At 49.6% G+C, this 20200-nt stretch overlaps 1 protein-coding gene across 6 annotated transcripts in view; it reads right to left on the bottom strand.

Annotated features, from left to right (window-relative positions):
* Window positions 1-20200, bottom strand: part of NTRK3 (neurotrophic receptor tyrosine kinase 3) — a 398556-nt gene that overhangs the window by 266680 nt on the left and 111676 nt on the right. For all 6 annotated transcript variants that reach the window (XR_005796183.1, XM_040493712.1, XM_040493713.1 and 3 more), the window contains exons 4-8: window positions 19458-19526; window positions 9889-10046; window positions 9079-9221; window positions 8505-8646; window positions 7792-8088 (exon numbers count right to left, since the gene is read on the bottom strand). Coding sequence is in view for 5 of the 6 variants with exons in the window: in XM_040493712.1 (XP_040349646.1) it covers window positions 7792-8088; window positions 8505-8646; window positions 9079-9221; window positions 9889-10046; window positions 19458-19526 (809 nt within the window). In the remaining variant the exon portion in view is untranslated. The remainder of the gene's footprint in view (window positions 1-7791; window positions 8089-8504; window positions 8647-9078; window positions 9222-9888; window positions 10047-19457; window positions 19527-20200) is intronic.

Raw genomic sequence — 20200 nt, 5'->3', positions numbered from 1 at the left:
TGAGGGCTTCCTGGAGAAATGCATCATTTCAGGCCTGGGTCAGAGGAAGCATAAGATGTACCTGGAATATCTCATAGTACTGGAAAGTAAGAAAGTGCTCCAAATTAATGGGGGCACGGGAAAAGAACACAGGAGCCAAGGTGAAGGAGCTTCCAATGACCAAATTTGGGACAGTTTAAGCAATAATATAAATAAGGACAGTCATGGATTGTTATGGGCTGAATTATATCCACCCAAAATCCATATGGTTGAGATCCTAATCTCCAGTTCTTCAGAACATGACTGCACGGAGAGACAGGGTCTTTAAAGAGGTAATTAAGTTAAAATAAAGTCATTAAGGTGGAAGCTAATCCAGTACGGCTGGTGTCCTTCTAAGAGAGGATATGAGGACACAGACACACATGGAAGGAAGACCACGTAGAGATACAGAAAGAAAACACCCATCTGCGGGCTCCTGGGGGGCTCAGGCGGGTGAGCGTCCAACTTCGGCTCAGGTCATTATCTCGTGGTTCATGGGTTCAAGCCCTGTGTCGGGCTCCGTGCTGACAGCTCAGAGCCTGGGCCTGCTTCGGATTCTGTGTGTCCCTCTCTCTGTGTGTCCCTCCCCGCTTCGTGCACGGTCTCTGTCTCTCAAAAATAAATAAACATTAAAAAAAATTAAAGAGAAAAAAAGAAGACACCTGTCTGCAAGCCAAGGAAGAGAGAGGCCTCAGATGGCATCAACTTGGTGGACGCCTAACCTCCAGGCTTGGGAGGAAATAAATGTCTCTTGTTTAAGCCGTCCAGTCTGTGATACTCTCTTATGGTAGCCCAAGCAAACTACATGCATCATAAGTCATAGGACAAAATAAATACCCATGAGTCCATACCAATATAAATAAATAACTGAATGAATGGGGAGGAAGAGAAAGCTCTTCCTTACAGTAGAATTCCACTTAATAAATACAGAAGGAATGACGGAATTAGAAAAATTACCACTGACAAATAACCACTGTTAATAACCGTTTCAGGCAAGAACCATCAATGAATGCTAAAATTAATGTGTGAACGCGTGATAAGAAACAAGACACTTACAAAGTTTCAAAATATTATACTCGTTTAGTTACAAAGGGAGAAAAAAATCACTTTGCAGGGCGCCCGGGTGGCTCAGTTGATTAATCATCTGACTTCGGCTCACTTCATGATCTCATGGTTCCTAGGTTTGAGCCCTGCGTCGGGTTCCGGGCTGATCCCTCAGAGCCTGGAGCCTGCTTCGGATTCTGTGTCTCCCTCCCTACCTCTCTCTCTCTCTCTCTCTCTCTCTCTCTTCTCAAATATTTAAAAAAAAAAAAAAAAAAAAAAAAAAAAAAACTTTGTTTAAATAATAAAAAAACCACTTTGCAGTGGAGAACTGTAGCAGACACGATGTCGACCAAGTTAATGTCACTGGTAATAAGAAGCATAGATGTGCCCTCTGATATGATGTCCTGAAAGGACACAGCATCATTTCTGTGGTGTTCATGCCAAAAAATGCATTAACCCATATTTAATTGGAAGACGAGAGCAGACAAACCCAAACTGGGGAAGCCCACAAAATAACTAGTGAGTATTCTTCAAGAGTGTCCAGCTCAGGAAAGACAAAGACAGACTGAGGAACCCAGAGACTGAAAGAGAATAAGGTGACGTAGCATAACGTGCAGTGTCATGACCCTGCTTTGGGTCCTAGAGAAAAAAGGACACCAGTGGACAAAAATAAAGAATAAAGGGGCGCCTGGGTGGCGCAGTCGGTTAAGCGTCCGACTTCAGCCAGGGCACGCTCTCGCGAGATCTTGCGTGATCTCGCGTGAGTTCGTGCCCCGCGTCGGGCTCTGGGCTGATGGCTCGGAGCCTGGAGCCTGTTTCCGATTCTGTGTCTCCCTCTCTCTCTGCCCCTCCCCCGTTCATGCTCTGTCTCTCTCTGTCCCAAAAATAAATAAACGTTGAAAAAAAATTTAAAAAAATAAATAAATAAATAAAGAATAAAGTCTGTAGATGAGATAGCAGTGTCGGTGTTAATATCCTGCTTCTGCACATGGGATTGTGTGTATGTAAGATGCTAACATTTGGGGAAGCTGGGTGATGGGTACAAGGAGGTTCTTTGTACTGTTTTGTTACTTTTGGGGGTAAATCTTAAACTGTTTCAAAATGAAGAGTTAAAAGTCTTAAAAAATTTTTTTTCCAAAAAATATATATTTTTTTAATAGACCTAGATTATTGGTCCTCACCCCAGAGATTCTGAGTCAGGAAGTTTGGGGAAGGTCTTGCCAATTTGCATTTCTACCAACTTTTCAGATGATTCTGATGCTGCTGGTCCCTCTGAGAACCACTGCATTATATTACGTCTACTCCTGCCCCAAGCCTACCACACCCTGAAAAATAACAACAATTCATTCACTTATTCATTCATTCATTCACTGGCTAAGTCCTCACCGTCATTATAATTATGGCTCATTAAGCATACACCAGCAAATCTTCTTCGCTACCTGTGGAGAAAGTGATGCTTTCTGTGAAGGAGTCTAGAGAAAGTCCTATTTATAGTGAACGTACCATTAACAGATGGCTTGCATTATCACCAATAGCGAAACCATAGAAAGAGCCCGAATGTCCATCGACTGATGAATGGATAAAGGTGATGTGGCATGGCTATCACTCAGCCATCAAAAAGAATGAAATCTTACCATTTGCAGTGACATGGATGGAGCTAGAAATGTACTATGCTAAGCGAAATAAGTCAATCAAAGAAAGACAAAGGCCATATGACTTCACTCATATGTGGGATTTAAGAAACAAAACAGATGAGCACATGGGAAGGGGGGAAAGAGAATAGAGCAAAGCAAACCACAAGAGACTGTTTCTGACAAAGAACAAGCTGAGGGCCGATGGAGGGAGGTGGGTGGGGGGTGGGCTGGGCGGGTGATGGGGATTAAGGGAGGCACTTGTGATGAGCACTGGGTGTCGTATTTAAGTGATAAGTCACTGATTTCTACTCTGGAAACCAATATTGCGCTGTACGTTAACTAACTAGAACTTAAATTAATTTAACTTAAATTAACATACATATATGTATGATACATATAACATATATGTTGCATATACATATGATTAGTATATATATTATATATACGTATGAAAATAAATGGCCTGTCTGTTGTCCATTTTGCACCATTTGAGGCAGACCAAGGGAGCTTTCTCCAAATTCCTGAGCCTGCCCATCATGCTACCACCGTTCCTGAATTGCACGTAACCAAATGCCTGATTTGTGGGAAGGATGGAGGAGAAGGGGTTCTACCCTTGGTTTCAGAGCCTGAGGAAAGAGAGGTGCCAGATCAATCCATAATTAACACCGATCTGCTTATTTCTCACAAGCCTCCCATTTATTAGAGAATAGTCTCAGGTCAGCCAAATGCTTTGGCCACATCTGTGAACCCCGCAATCTCCCAATCAGCCTCCGTGCTTAGCTCCCTTGCTGGAGCCTAGGAACATTCTCCCGTCCAGGAAGCACGTGAGCCTCGGAACAGGAAGACTTCACGGGTCTCCTCTAACCTGGAATTTTGCACTGGAAGAGGACAGCTGTACCAGGAGTGGTCCTCACCTCTGACCCCACCAGCAGCCAGGGAGATGACCGGACCCGTATGCCACAGCGCTGTCTGAGCATGACCGCGGCGGGCACGGGCACGTGTGCAATGCTCCCCCAGTCCCAGACTGCACCCCTCCAGTCCCAAATCGCGTCAAGAAGAGCCTTGCAGGGAAAGCCGACAAGGCCCAGAGAAGGGAGAAGGGAGGCAACAGCCTGCGTCCAGACAAAGAGCTGGACGGAGACTTGTTGGCGAGAACAGATGCCCCAGCTTCAGCTGGAAGAAGGGAGTGGGGAGGCCACGCCACAGCATCCGCTCTCACCGCGCATCCCGCACAGGAGCCCCGTCCCAGCACCCCTGCACTCAGCTGCCGGGGACTCAAACACGGGGAGGAACACCTCCTTCCCGCTCCCCTGCCCCCCGCCCCTGGACCGGGCACCAGCAGCCTGTGACCATGTGCTGGTCTCCACAAGTTCCTCAGGGCAAGGAAACCAGCCTGGACAGAGGCCGAGAGCTCGAGGGCAATGATTTCTTCCTTCGTCTGTACCCAGCGTCCCGAGGCAATTCTGCTTCTGCTGTTGTAAAAATCTCCGTGAAGGAACTGAACTTGCCGGCCAAGTAAAAAATGAGAATTTAAGAGCTATGGCAGCTCACTTATTCCTAAATATTCTGTCAAGGGTTCTCAGATGTTTGTTGCACGTGTGCAGGAAAGCACATGCACACACACACACACACACACACACACACACACACGCACACACACACCCCTTAACAACATTCCTCCTTCTATCACATCTAAGGATCTCCAACTTCACATTCTCTCCCAGACTACAGCCCACCCTGCAGTCACCCCGAGCCTCTCCTGGCCCTCCGCTCTGGACACGTGAATCCCTGATTTTTCCTGGCTTCCCAGTCCTATGCCCTGATCCCCTCTGGTACCCCCTCTAAGGTCCTAGAACCCCAAAGAGGACTGAGCTCCATGCTTCCTGAACCATCCTCTGTAACCAATCCTTCCAGGGACCTCCTTCACCAAAGGCTGGATGCCATGCTGAATATTCTAGTGCTTCTCTCTGTTCAGCATGGACAGTTTGGAAACACACACACACACAACTTTTCCAGAACATTTTTGTTTTAATGTCCTACTCAAAAAATCCTTACTGATGGAACCCTCCGCATTTCCAGAATGTCCCATGAAATATATTCATTCCAATCAAATCTCTCCCGTGGGTCTCAGGACCATGAGGAATCAGGAAAGGAGACCCTCACCTTTAGATCTTGTTTTGCCCCCAACATAGATCCCCTTGTCAGGTGCCCTTGTGGGTTTTCAAAAAAAAATTAAAACAAACGGTACTCTGGGCTTACTCTGTGCCAAGCACGGTTGTCAGTACTGGAGGTGGATGAATCCACCATGGGCGAGCTAATCTTCACCACCGCCTTCGAGATAGAGGCAGGGGGCGGAGTAATTTGCCTGAGATCACAGAGCTGATGAGCGATGTAGATTCCTAAATTCATCGCATCCCTCCACCTCCCAAGAATCCTGGTTTGAGAGCTAACAGCTGTTGAGCCCCCTTGGCACTCGTCACTGCGTTTCCTCCTCAGGGCAACTTAGGCAGGGAGCTGTTGTTCTTACGCCCATCCTACAGATGAAGAAGCAGAGGCAGGCTAGTGATCGTCCTTCGTGACACGCCAATCACGTACCAAGCGCCAACCCCGTTCTCGGAGCACAGGCCGCCTGTCTGGCAGGCTCGCAGAAGGGATTTGCGCCTCGGTCTGATTTCAGAACCCTTAGTCTCCATGCTCTGCATGGAGAGCGAGAGAGGACCACCTGTGATAAACATAAATGGGACGTCCCAACACCCTCGTGGCAAAAGAGAAGAGCAGGAATCCACAGACAGCCTTCCGGCAAGGGCTCGGCGGGTACGAGGCGGACTGCCTGCTCCTCCAGGTAATTTACTCTCCTGAACGTTTTAGACGTTTGACGTTGGCCCATCTTTTCCCTGTCACTGCCTGCTCATCATGCGTTGATTCCTTCAGATTCATAAAGCAAGCAGACTTCCGCACAGGGTGGCCCTGGCAGGGTGCACGTGGCTCTGAGGAAGTACCTGCGGGTGGGCGGTTTCCCCTCGGGCCTCTCTGTGACTCTCCCCTCACGCCCACCTCCTGTGGCCACAGCCCACGGAACACCGAGGCAGCGAGGCAGCGGATTACAAACGAGGGAGCACCAAGTCGCCCGGGGACTTGTTAAAGTATGGAGCTCTGGACCCCACCCCAGGGCTTCTGATTCAGCAGGTCCGAGTGGGGCTCAAGGATCTGGTTCTAACACCAGGTGATGGTGATGCTGCTGGTCCCGGGACCCCTCTTTAAGAACCACTGGCCTAAGGAGAGTTGATAAGGTGGCAAGGGTCTCCAGAGACCATGAGATGGGGATGCTGTGTCTCTTGGGGACAGAAAAGGGTGTCTGTAAGGCTGGGAGGATACAGAGAACGGTTCTCAGGGCAGCCTCTGTGGGGAGGAGCCCAGAGTGACTCACCCTCCCTCCTGAGTATTCAAGGGCTCCCTGCTCTCTCCAGGCCCCAGGAGCTTCCCTTTGGAAACATGCTGCCTCAGGGGACTTCATTCCTTGCCCATCAGGGAGCATACAGTCTCCTCTTTAAAAACTAGAATTCATTCTCTCATCACTAGGCAGACAGAGGCAGGGCAAAAGGGCCTCTCTAGCCCCTCACACCAGCAAGGCCTGGACTGACTATATGCCCCTAAGAGCAAAGTATCTCTGCAGCTAAAAGCTGCTGCTTCCACAGTGCCCCCGGGACTCTTCCAGCTCCCAAAGCAGGGATGGCGTGGCCCACGGTGGGAAAAGTCCCGAAGCTTTCGGCTGGGCATGCTGGGGGCGGTGCTGGAAATGCCGGACCAAACAGGAATGCCAGGGTCTTAAACACCAGAGCGTTCTAGACCCTCTCCTGAGCGACCGTGCACCACCCTCCTCCCCCCGGGCCTCAGTGGCAAGAATGGGGCCTCCCACGCAGCCTCATTCTCTGGAGTTTCACTGTTGGAGCCTCCAGTTGGGTTCTCCTTGCACTGAGATACACAGGATCTCCTGGAGCTGCGGCCTCTGTTATGTGCGGGCTCTGAAGTCACCTGCACGTAAGCAGATGTGGCACAGTGCTGGCTCTGGCTGCCCCGTGTGTGAGGGGGGGCGGGGGGAGGGGGGGTGTGCACGCGCACCTGAGACCAGTCTTCACACTCCCCTTAACCTCAGCAGAACCCCTGAGATCTGGAGACTGAAGGTCATCCAGCCTGTTCCCAGCAGAAATCACCAAGGTCATCAAAGATCCCGGGTTTCACTGACGGAAAGCCATCAACTGCTGAACCCACCGAGAGAGGCTACCCACACGTGCACTAAACTCTTTGGGTGTTTTCTGCTCCTCCGACTTAGGAAGGTATTCGAAATACTGTAGCCCAGGCAGAGAAAGACAGTCACCTCCCAAACAGTCAAACCATAAAGTTCCTTCAGTACTCAAAGGTCCACTCAGCATTAGCACCACCGCTGGCTGATGACCTCAGGTACCACACCCCACACACACACACCCCCACCCCACTAGGTCACCACAGAATGGGAGAGAAAGCTCAGAGCTGGAAGCCTACACTCTCGCCAAGCCTTGCTACTAACCAGCAAGTAGAAGGAAACTGGACAGACTCTGAAACCACTGCAATAGAAGGTCGTCGAACCATCATTAGGTGCCAAAGCCTGTGGCACGCGCTTTGCACACCTTAAGTCATTTAAGAGGCCTGCGATTCTTATAGGAGTGGTATCGTCATGCCCATTGCACAGATGAAGGAACTGAGGCTCAGCAAAGCAAACCATCTCGCCCAGAATTTCACAACCCATAAAGGGCTGGGTCGAGATTCTCTGTCTTTCTTGTCTAGCTCTCAGTCCCTCTCTCTACCATAAAGGGGCACGTCCATATGCACACAGCTGCACACTCCCGAGAGGGTCTGGCTTTTCACTGCGACGCCTGATGAAAAACAGCAGCTTTACCTGATTTACTCAAAATGCTGGTGGGGGCTGAACACGCCCCCGGGTGAGTCTGTGACTGGAGGTGGCGGTATGGAGGCTGACGCTGTGCCTTCTCTCTACCACTGCCCCGCCCCGCATGCTCCCGGAAGGAATCCGAGCACCGGAAGGCCACGCCGCCCTCACCTGGGAAGGGCTCCTTGAGGAAGTGGCCATTGATGGTCTGGTTGGCCGTGCCCAGTGGGTTTTTGGCGATAAGGGTGTAGTTGCCGTTGTTGTAGTGGGTGGGCTTGTTGAAGAGCAGGCAGCCCTCGGACACCTCGCCCTCCTGGTAGTACTCCACGTGGGTGATCTTGGACTCACGCAGCGGCTGCCCGTTGTGCAGCCAGTGCAGCGTGGGCGGTGGGTTGCCACGCACCACGAACTCGATGCAGTGCTCCAGGCGCAGCTCGGGCTCCTCCAGGCTCACCACGCGCGGAGGGTCTGCGGGGGATACGCCAGCTGACTCCCAGGACTCAGAGTCTCCCGCGTCCCAGGGCAGCCTTCCAGAAATTGGGATGGGAATCCCAGTTCTTCCCCGGCCAGCTGTGAAAAGACTGGGGGGACAAGCGGTTTCCCCACCACCGTCCCCAAGGAGGGGGAAGGGATGGCCGTCTTTACCCGAGCCTCCCGGGTCCAGCGCACCTGGAAGGCTCCTTCTAGGGGGTAACAGAAGGCAGACTTGGGTCAACTGTGGGGTATTCTGAAACATAGATGAGGTGGAAGCATGCCACCTCCTGGGGGACAGGGACAGCCTTTCTGGAGTTACCAGCCCAGGACTAACTCCTCAAACACCTGCCCTGCCTCCCACACTGCCATCACCTCGGTGCACAGCCACCCCCTTAACGGCAGCCACTCACAGTGCACGGTGAGGGCGACGCTGGCATTGCTCATGCCCACCACGTTCTCCGCGATGCACGTCAGGGTGAAGCCGTTGTCCTCACTTGTCACGTTCACCAGGGTCAGGTTGATGGCGTGCACATTGGTCCAGTTCAGATTGGTCTGAAACCCCAACAAAAAGAAGGAATCGGTTTCTACAAAGTGACTCCCCCCCCCAACTCCCAAACACCTTCAGGGATCAAAAAGAAAGCAGTGCAGCAAGTGAAGGAGGCGTTTCCTGCTGCTGTGCGCACCAAGGGCCAGGCTCTCTATAGCCAAGAGCTCAGGAAACCCTCCCATTTACCCTAGAAGGTGAATGGCAGCCTCTACCCATTTTACAGATGAGAAAACTAAGGTACAGAGAAACTTACTGGCATGTTTAAGATCAAGCTGGCAAGAAAAGACTGCAGCTGGGTGAAAATGAAGTCTGCACGAACTCTCCTTCCCCTTCCTTATCCTCCCATGCCCTGCTTCTATTCATGGTCTAGCTCATTTAGACTCGGGCGAGGGCTCCCTCCCCAGCCTCCCGATGGGGCCGGAGCCTCGGACGCCTACCTGGTGGGTGTTGATGGACTGCAGGCCAGTGACTATCCAGTCTACGTCAGGCAGCGGTGATCCAGAGCCATTACAAGTGATGACGGCATTGTCACCCTCTCGTACGGTCAGGTTGACGTGGCTCACGCTGATCTCAGGAAGGTCTGGGAGGGAGGACAGGATGAGGGGAAAGGTAAGTGAACACTTGACACCAAAACTTCGTCCCTGGTCTGGACGCTGGCACTTTTGGCACCAGCTGCTGGAGCTCCGGGAAGGCCACAAGTCCCTGCACCTCCTGGGCAGATGTCAGACCTCGTGGGTGGGGGTGGGGCAGCTCCAGCAATGATGTCAAACGGCGTCTTCCACTTTGGGCACTGCTTGTCAAGCTTTAGTCTGCTTCGGACTCCCACAAGGAGTTTGCTAGGAATTCAGATTCCCGAGACCCATCCTGAGACATTCTGGGATCTTGTAAGTCTGTGGAGCCCGGGAACCTGCTTTTGTGAGGTACCTGAGATTCTCCTGATACAGAAAGGTCTAGAAACCATGCTTTGAGACATACTCCTCCGGGTCTGGTTGACAAGCTGGTCAACTGTGGTCCATTGACAAGGGACACCCTTAACCCCTGTCTTCATTCCTGAAACCAGCCTTCTCACGCCTGGCTCACGAAGGAACAGGAATGACCAAGGAGGTAAACGGTAAGCTAGACCTGCACCCCGTGCAGAGTTCCAGGCCGGTGGGGAAAAGGCCCTGGCTCTCCAGGCTACTGCGCAGGGCCGTGTCTGGGGTGTGAGGGATGCCTCCCCGGAGCGCGGTGCCAGGCGGCTCACTCACCACACTGGCTGATGTTCATGCGGAAGAGGGGCAGCTGGGAGCCGTCCGCGTTGATGCAGTAGAGGTGCTGGCTGCTGAGCTTGGCCTCCCCCTGCTCCTGCCACAGTTGCATCCAGCGGATGTCACAGCTGCAGTTGAAGAAGTTCTGCTCCAACCTCCTGTGGGCAAGATGACAGGGGAAGGGACCTCCTGAACCGAAGATGGCCCAGCTCCCTCCCCGGGGCTGCGAGGGAGGCCCCCACCTGCTCTTCAGGGACGAAGCAGAGGAGGGGTTTAGCCAGCTCTTGAGAAAAATTAAAAAATACTTACAAGTCCATGAATTTATCTAGTTTTTTAACTAATAAACTCGTCTGAAAAACAGAAATCCACTCCACTTAACCTACCTTGGCAATGAGACCCTTTTAAATATGTCAGCTTGGGATGTTCCTGTTCTCAAAACGCCTCCAGCAGCTTCCCATCTCATTGAAAGCCAAAGTCAAAGGTCCACGGGGTACACAGTGCTCTCCATCACCTCTCTGATCCCATCTCCTACCTCACGCTCCTTTCCTCTTCTTCAGTCACACTGACCTTGCTGTCTGACAAGGTCACTAGCATGACCAGCCTGCTCTTGCCTCAGGGCCTTTGCACACGTTGTTCCTTCTACCTGCAGAGTTCTAACCCATAACGTATCTGCTAGATTGGCTCTCTCACTTCATTAAAGAATCATATGGCCTCCTCTGATCACTCCTACAGGTAAGCTACTGCTAACCCCTGCCCTCACGCTGTCCAGTCCTCCCCACCCCCAACTATTCTCTTCTTTTGAGGATTTGTCACTGCCCAGCATCACTTTGAAAAATTATTTGCTTGTTTATCACCTGTCTCACCAAACAAAAATTAACCTCCATGGAAGTCAGAGACATTGCCTATTTGGTTCATTGCTGTATCACCAGTACCTATAACTGAGCTTGGCAAATAAATACCCATTGAAAGAACAAAAGAAGGAAAGGGGAGGGAGGGAAGGAAGGAAGGAGGAAGGAAAGGGTTACTCTCCCTGGGGAGTAAGTAGTTAGCTATTTCTAAGATATGCTCAAAGCCCATCCTGGGACCAGCTTTATTCTTTCATAAATTCAACAAAATCCTTACTAAGCCCCTGTTCCATGCTTGGCTGTGGGCTGAGTGCTGTTGATACAGAGGTGAAGAAGACAGTCTCTGTTCTCCAGCGGCACTCAGCTTAGTAAAGAAGAGCGTCTGACGGGGAAAGAGTCAAGTTCAAGGCCTTCCTTCTCCACTGACTTTCCATGTGACTTAGAGCAAGTCCCCGCCCCTCTAAATGGAGTTATCTCATTAGGGGGACAATGAATGGCTTTCACTGATATAAGACTCTTCAAGTAAAGGGCATCTGATAAATCTGAATGCCTGGATCGGTAAGAGGGATGTGATTCTCTTTCTGGACCAGTAAGAAGATAAATCCGCTGGTGCCCAGACAGAAGGGCTCTTGGGTAACCAGGATATTTTGGACAAGTGGCAGAATCCCGAAGTAATTAAGCATGCATCCAAATTGATCGGCTTTCAGGAAGAAGTGAGGCCCCGGGGGAGGAATCCGTGTTTCCCAGCCAGTGGGACACCACAGGTAGAACATGGCAACACCTTTGCATGATTTCCCTTTGGTCTGAAAGTACGCTGCTCTCTTTCAGAAAAGAAGAAGGGACCTAACCTTCACTGAGTATCTGCTTCCCACAGCCACCCTAGGAGACGGCCGGCACTGTCCCCCTACAGACGAGGGAGCTCCTCTTATGTTTGGAGGGGTGAGTCACATGCTCGAAGTCCCTCGGCTGGTGTGCAACAAAGCAAGGCTCCATACCTCAGCCCGCTGACTCCAAGCCCCGTGCACTCTCCACCCCACCTATCAACTACGAGGTGCTTCTGGGTGTGACGGGAGACACAGAGGAGCCAGCACCACCCCTGACTTCGTGGCTCCTGGGCAGAGACCCGGGGAAGAGTTCAAGGCGATGCTGGAGGCTGAGATGGGAACGCAGGAAAGAAAGGTCGCGCCAGGGCACAGAGTTCATGTCGAGAGGCACTGGGAAATAAAGCTGCAAGGGGGAGTAGAGGCCAGATGGTGCAGGACTCTCGCTGCCACACTGAACATTGAGAAGTCTGGAATTCATCCAGGGGGCAGTGGGAACCAGTGAGACCCTTGGAGCTGCAAAGCCGGTCTGTGCAGGATAAACTGGGGAAGAGGAGAGCTGGGGTGGCACACTGGTCGGGGCGTTTTCCAAACATGGGGTCACCGTGTAGTCAGGGAGTCCGTGCACTTCTCAAAGCACCCAAGCAAAAGGATAAAGGGATGAATGGGAGATTAAATCCAGTCTGCACACCTTGATGAGACCCAGCACCTGGCGTGAGGCTCTGTGCACCCAGACGGGACTTCTTCTCCTCATTCACGCGTGGACACGTGGAGGCCACCAGGCTCGATGCCAAGGTTCTCAACCTTTTTGGTCTCAGAACTCCTTTTTACTCCTAAAAATTACCGAGGGGGCTCAGTCGATTGAGCATCCGACCCTTGATTTTGGCTCAGGTCATGATCTCACCGTTTGCAAATCAGAGCCCTGCACCGGGCTCTGGGCTGGCAGCAAGGTGCCTCCTTGGGATTCTCTCTCTCTCCCTCTCTCTCTGCCACTCCCATGCTCACTCTCTCGCTCTCAAAAATAAATGAATAAACTTCTAAAAAGAATTACTGAGAGCCTCAAAGAGTTTTTGCATGTGTAGATTATATCTTTCACTATTTCCCATTTTGGAATGCAAACAGAAAATTTTAAAACAAGACACTGCCATTAGCACAAACTCCCTTGGTCATCAGGGCAATGATGTTATCACATGGCACGTGACCTCTGGAAAAGTCCACGGCACCCCCACAGGAGAATGGAAGTGACGAAGGCAAAGGACATGTCAGATTCCACCTCGTGGTCCCCCTGAGAGGGTCTTAGGGACCCCTGCGGGAACCCCGGACCCCCATTTGAGAGCTGCTGCCTGGTTAATAAGGGCCCAGAGTAGACTGGTAAGAGTGGGGGAGGGGCGGAGGGGATTAAACAGGCACCTTAAAGGAAGACAAGGTGGTATTTGAGGCTTTGCTGGAGGCACAGGGAATGAGTGGAGGTTGACACCAAGGTCTGAAGCTCCAGGAGACAGGAAATCAAAGAGAAGGTCTTTAGTTGAAAACAGAAGAGAAGGAACCAGTGGAAAGAAAGAGGTTCAATGTACTAGGAATCGGGATGAGGTCCTAGAGGAGCAAAGTGAAGGGTGAGGTCCAGACCTTGGAGGTTGTCCGCCTTGGCATTAAGGCTAGAGGTCACCGTGGCCGAGACAACGGATTGAGAGGAAAGAAGACAAGTGGGCAAGAGAAAACAAGAGCTGAGAAAGAAAAATGGAGAAACATTTGCGTCACACTTAGCACGTGCCCGCCACCACGCTCAACACTCCACATGCATCACCCCCGTTTAACCCTCACGGCAAGGAGCAAGCAGGGGCAACAGGTGTGTGACGGCTTCCTTGGGAAAAGCAGAAGGTCAGAATGGCTGCCCAGCACGTGGAGGGCAAGAAGGCCTAAGGATGCGGAGCAGCGTTTGTATTCGTGTCGCAGGGGAGGTGTGGACGGGCCTGGAATGGTAGCCAGGGTCCAGACGCTTGCATATATGCAAACTGAACCAGGTCAGCCTGGTTTTTCCCAGATGCTCACTTGACAAGATGTGGTCATTCATTATGAAGTAGTTGTAAAAATACAAATTATCCACCTGGGTGGAAAAGATTAGCAAGCAAGGGGCTGGGCTGGGTTGCTTCGAGCCCCACGTGCTTCATTCAGTCCTGCCTCACCCCAGCCCTGCTCTGCTGAGTACCCCGACTTCTCAGTGACCCCCCCTCCCCCCGCCAAAGGGCCGACAGCACCAAAGTGTCCTGAGGCTGGTGGGAGAATTAAGTGGGCTGACATTGCCACGGATAAGCACACTGGCTTTTTGTTTCCTTCCATCCCTTTCCTCTAGAACATGGTCCAATAGAAAGGATGTGCCATGACACCTGGCCCACCCTCCATTCCACAGTCTCCTGGAAACTGCCAAATAAACCTCAAGTTTTCCCCTATCCCTCAGGACTTTCCTCCTAGAGGGCGAGACGCACACACACAACAGAAAGCACGCCGAGTCTCTCAACAGGGGTGCCCTGGGCATCCTCGGAGCGAACGGACCATAGTCTTCGCACCCTGACTCGGGGAGATGGGCCACAAGCAAAGAAAGGCAGCCCTCAATCTACATGATGCTGTCAGTTGTCCCAGCGGTCAGGTCTCTCAATGAGGGGCCCTCAGCCCCGGCTTCAAGGGCTGTCTCAAGGATCCTGAAGTAAGGCTTTCCCTGCCCCATCAACAATGCAGATGGCCCCATGAATAATACAGCAACAGCTGCTCCAGGGCAAAGCTTACCAACACCCAGCCCTGGCCCCAAGATGGCCTGGAGCCATCTTGCCATTGCAGGGCCCTAGGGGATTCCCACCGATTAACTCAGCCCCATCCATCCAAGCACGCACACACAGACACCCCACTGCAGGACTAAGGGCACGACAGGGTGTTTAGAAAACACTGATTCCCCTCCCTCCAGTCATCACTCTGGCTTTCTTCTCCCCGCCACAGTGCTGCCAGTGGCAATCTGGGGCCAGCAGGAGAAAATGTAGAAGGGACACAGACCTGCTGTCATTGAGGGAAGCACGTCCAGAGGGCCAAGTGATCATCGCTGGCCTCCTAGAGGTAACACAATGGCAGAAGTACACAAAAGATCTGGGTTGAGCCGGCTGTCACCTTGGGCAAAGACAGTGCACTGAACTGTGTCTCTCCCAACCCCTGCCCCCCCGCAAAGATCTGTTCAAGTCCTAACCCCCAAGACCCACGAATGTGACCTTATTTGGAAATGGAGTCTTTCAGGATATGATCAAGTTAAGGATCATGGCATGGTCATGAGACAGGATCATTCTGGATTTAGGGTGGGCCCCTATATCCAATGACTTGGGTGTCCTTAGAAGAGGAGAGACCACAGACAGAGAGACAGGGAGCACAGCCACATGAAGATGGGAGTCACAGACTAGAGTGACACTGACACAAACCACGGAACACCAGGAGCCACAGAGCCACGAGAAGACAGAAAAGATGAGCAAGGATTTCTCCTGAGAGCCCCTGAAGGGAGAGGGGGCCTGTGAAGCCTTAGCTTTGGCCTTCTGACCCCCAGAGGAGTAAAGAGTCACTTTCTATTGTTTTAAGCCTCCAAATTTGTGGTGGTTTAAGGCAACCCTAGGAAATGAATATGGCAAGTAACTTGCTTTTCCAAGACTCTCCTTCAACGTCTATAAAACGGGGGTAATTGCGCTCGACCCTCCTTCTTCACAAAGTGATGAGGATTCGTGATAACACACGTTAATGTGCTTTGTGAACCAAAAGAGGCTAGAAAGAGGCCAGAAATTATTATTACAGTAACTCTACCATTCACATGATCACTCAGGGACTGCTCTGAGAGTTATGGAAAGCGATCATGCCCAAGTCTGGGAGAAAGAAAGTGCCAGGATCAGCCCAAACCCACCCCCACACTGAGTTAATATTTTACCAAGTCAATTAAATCTGCAAATTATACCAGAGGTAATATCATTTTGCTTTAAGAAAATGAAATACTCCAATCTGTTTTAATCATGACTGCTCTGTGCATGCAGGGTATTAAGAGAAGCCTGTTCAAGATACACTAATGGTCCTTAGGGTATTTCTGGAAGGTTTCCGTGCTGTGGGTTTATATCCTCTGGTGCCTCTTGCCTTTGCCTAAATTGTGTCATGGGATTCAGAATCCAAGCTTCTTTTCTTTCTAGTTCATTCTTTATCTCTAAGACAATCTCTTTTGATTCTTGCTCTGGTTTCTGGACAGACAGTTCCAGTCTTCTCTGTAAGGAAAAAAAAACACCATCTTGATATAGCCAGAAACTTCTCAGAGCAACTGTGCACCATCAACTCAAATTTCTGCAAACTCGTGCCATTGAAACAGGGCTGAGGACTCCAAAGGGAGTCCTGAGAGATGTTTCCAGTTCTCCCAATAAGATAAACACAGTCTGGACTTGTCAGGGGCAATGGGCCAGGCCAAGACCATACCCTTCATGGGTATGGTCTTCATCTGACAAGAGTAAGTGAGAAATGAGTAAAGGAAGCCTCCAGCACATGACAAGGGCTCTGAGATGCTAACTTGTCTGGGTTTTTTTCCCCTGGTGATATCACTAGGGAAGCCACCATCTTGAGAGTGATTTCCAGAAGGAGACAGGTAAGTATGGGGGTAGGAAGGGGTGGGGGGAGGGGGCATTGCTGAGTTGTTTAAGGAAAGAGCACTGGTCTTTGAAAACAGCAGACCTGGATGGTGGTAATGCTAATTCCCATAATCCCAATTCCCATGACCACTCTTGAGCTCTGTGATCTTGGACCAGTTGTTTAACTTGGCCGAGCCTCAACCCCTCATTTGCAAAACTGGTTATAATGATACCTCCCATGCGGGGTTGCTCCAAGGATGAGACAGGACTTTGTTCATAACAGGTGCTCAATATATAGCATTTTCGTCTCCTCCTCTACTACTGGAAAGGTCAAAGACACTCAGTCTTTCCAATGAAGAATCCCAACAGCATGCTTTCTCCTATCAAGGATCTTCTAGTGGGAGAGGGTCTGGTTGGGGTAGGCAGACATGCTCAATGGCAGAATGAAATGTGCTGAGAAATCACTGCACGCCCTAGTTTACCCTTTCTCTTCCTGCAGAAGGTGGCTCAAAGCCGCACACTTCTGGCTTTGTAATCTTCCGGCTGCCACGGCACGGAGAGCCGTCTCCCCTCGGCCTCTCTCCTCCAGGGCCAAGATTCTTTCTTCCTGGAAATACCCAACCCATCCCCACACCCCAGTCCACAGGCTCCACTGGGCAGACCCTGGCAGTCTAGAAGGCTCGTGGCAGATGGCGCCATGTGGACTAATCAGGAAGTCGGACAAGAAAATATTACCCCCTCTTCCATTTGCCAGGAACTGAGATTGTTTGGATTTTAATCATAGCCACAGCTAAGAGCCAACATGAGGCCCCTCCATCCAAAAGATAAATTTTCCACTCTCAACATTCAATTCTTCCTCAAAAATAGACCCCTACCAGGGTGATTGCTCCTTGGAGGGGGGCTTCTTTATTTTCCAATGTAATTTTTTTCTTATTTAACAATATGACAGAAATAAAATACTCTTGGATATGGTGGCTCTCACACACTGACTCACACTGGAGGGAACGTCTTCATTCCTCCATAAGTCACATCTAGCTCACTGGTGTATTGATCCCAGGCAAAGATGAATGCAGAATCCCATGATCCTCTGGGATAAATCTGACATTTTCTTTAAATATATATCCACGGAACAACTGTTTCTAAAACTCCACGAAACAGGTCACCATTGATTTCGCATCCAATGATTTTTCAGAAGGAGCACTGAACGTTTTCTCAATAATTCAGCCAACTGCAGACCCCAGATGTCCCCCAGAGAGATACTGTCCCTCGCCTCCTACAGAGGAAGGCGCAGGCATTCCAGGAGAACCAGACAGGAGACTCCCAAGAAAGAGAGCCCCCAATTAGCTCCTTATGACAGAGTCCCTGATCAGTACTAGGGCAACGTCAGAAAGAACTGCAATCACGCACTTTTTGAAAATTATCACAGAACCTATCCTTGAATTAGGAAGAGATTTTAAGAGCCTGGGAGACAGCTAAGCATAGCGGTCAAGACCTTGAGTCCATACACTACCACTTGGTTAATGGGTAACCCAAAACATGATACTTAACCTTGCTGAGTACCTCAGTGTCCCCAAATGTGAAGTGACAGTACTAATTCCTACCTGATAAATTATTACAAGAATTAAACAACGTACATAATTCGAGAGATTGCTTGGCCCAGTGCCTGGCACAGAGTTAGATCTCAGAAATCGCTGTTGGCAGTGACCTTAGCAGTCATGTTCATTTACCACTAAGGTTTTTTCCACCTACAAAGATGGAAATAAATACAATGCATCAAGTCTAATGGTCTGGCATTTAGCTGTCTGTGACATCGTCTAATTTTTCAGTGTTATATAAACAAATAAATATATATTTACCTTTTTCCAAGCTCAGGTAGTTTTTAATTGGTGTACATCAAGATCTCAGCCCTACATGACCTGAGAATTGTTGATTGCTATGTCTACTATGCCCAGGCCAGACAAGTAGCCCAGAGGAAGGGACAAAATCCTAAGAAAGGCAGTACTAACCTAGCAGTATTCTCTAAAGTCTACAATACTGTCGAAGAGATCACCTCTGTATTCCCTGACCCGAAATGGCCTTTGAAGAAGCACAGGCACTCAGGTCCATAGGATAAGTAGGATATACAAGGCCCTCCCGGGGTAATGGGCTTACTGGGTCACTGGATATAAATATTCCCCTCCTGACCAACTTGGTTGGAAAAGCTAAGATTATGACTCAACCATGAACTCAGGTGTTCCCAGGTAGGGGGAGGATAGGTTGAAAGGCCAACCTATGGGCAGAGACCCAAGGCCACTGCCTCTTGGTAAAGATACTAAGCAATCTCTATTCAGTGATTTGGATTTGAGTCACTAAGTAAAAGGGAACACGTGAGCAGTGTCTCTGGAACCCTGACTCCCTAATTTCATCCACGCCTTAATTCCTTTCCAATTTATTCCTTGATTTGTTCCCCCGACATAATATGCTGTCCTTCATGCACAGAGGTGGCCCTGATGACTCACACATCCACAGGAGTTATTTTTTCCAGCAGTGGTCAGGAATTTTCACTCATCCATCCAACATGGGTTTGTACAAAATGGCTGGAGGGGATAGGGCTGAATCCATGAGGCTTGGAAGGCACCAAGGCCAAGAAGTCCACAGGCAGATTAAATAAATACATGGACTTGCCTCCCACCATCCCCACCATCAAGATGCCCATACTCAAGACAAACAGGCTGACAAAAGATTATGAGTGATGGACAGGACGTGTGGTCTGAAGCCAGAGGCCTGGGTTCAAGTCCTGAGTTGGCCAATCCCTAATAATGCAATCTTGGCTGTGTCTCACATGCCTTTTGGGGGCTCAGAACCCTCACCTTAAAATGAAAAAATACATGTTTTATTGGAGATATCCCATGTTCATGATGATAAATCTAAAGTCACATAAATGAAAGCACACCTAATAATCTACAAAACCGTGTATTATCAATGTGATTTATTATAAATTCATAAATACACTTTAGTATTATAAATGTCAACGCTATTATTACCAGTTACCTACAGATAACAAAACTGTGCCCTGCTCAGAGGTAAGATTCGTGTCTTCTTCTGAAATGTACTGTGCCAAAAAGAGCCTCAGAAATCAAACGACAGGGTGGCTCTCTCTCACTGAACATGGTATACTCTGTGTCACCCACGCTGAGAAGCCCCTTCGAGCGCACACCCAACCTCAGGTGGCTCCACTGCCCAACACGTCTCCCCACCCAGCCTACTACGTGCATGGTCTTCAAGACCAAACTTACAATTCCCGAAGACTCAGCGTCTGGAAGAGCTGCCATGAGAGTGTGGTAAGCCGGTTACTCGACAGGTTTCTGCAAGAATGACAAATAAAGGGGAAATTAAGGGACAGACCTGCGTAAGTAATGCCCATGGTAGTAAGCTTGGTTATTTCACGGGAGCCTGGCTGTGTTGTTGTTCTCCTTGGCTCCATTCTGCTAACAATATATGCCTGCCAGTAGTCAAGGCCACAGATTAGGTTTGCAGAAGATTTCGAAGAAAGGGAGAGATTTTACAAATGTAAAAAAAAAAAAAAAAAAATCGTGGTCATTTCCCCACATCCTCACACTATAATAAGGGTTCAGGGAAGGAACCTTCTGGAAGCCACCCTCCTCCAGGAGGACAGAGACCTCTCAGGGTACACAAGCCAACTAGCATTCTTTTTCATTTCTGTTACTGAAGTGTCACGGATATAAAAACAACGGTGCATATTTAATGTATACATTGTATACTTCAAGATAAGTATATACCCGTGAAACTGTGACCATAAACGACGCCATAAACTTAACCAGCAACTCTAAAAGTATCCTACTCTCTCTCTCTCATTTATTTTTTTTTTTTGCAATAAGTATTAATATAAGATACATCCTCTTAACAAGTTTTTTAGGTATACAATATGGTATCATTAATGGACTATGCTGTACCATAGCATATCTAGGACTGACTTACTCATCTCACATCATTGAAACTATATACCCTTTTACCAACA

This window comes from Herpailurus yagouaroundi, unplaced genomic scaffold (assembly GCF_014898765.1).
Source record: "Herpailurus yagouaroundi ecotype Mexico unplaced genomic scaffold, PumYag 185, whole genome shotgun sequence".
Lineage (NCBI taxonomy): Eukaryota > Metazoa > Chordata > Mammalia > Carnivora > Felidae > Herpailurus > Herpailurus yagouaroundi.
Note: the sequence above shows the minus strand (reverse complement) of the source record. Positions and strands in the feature narration are given on the sequence as shown.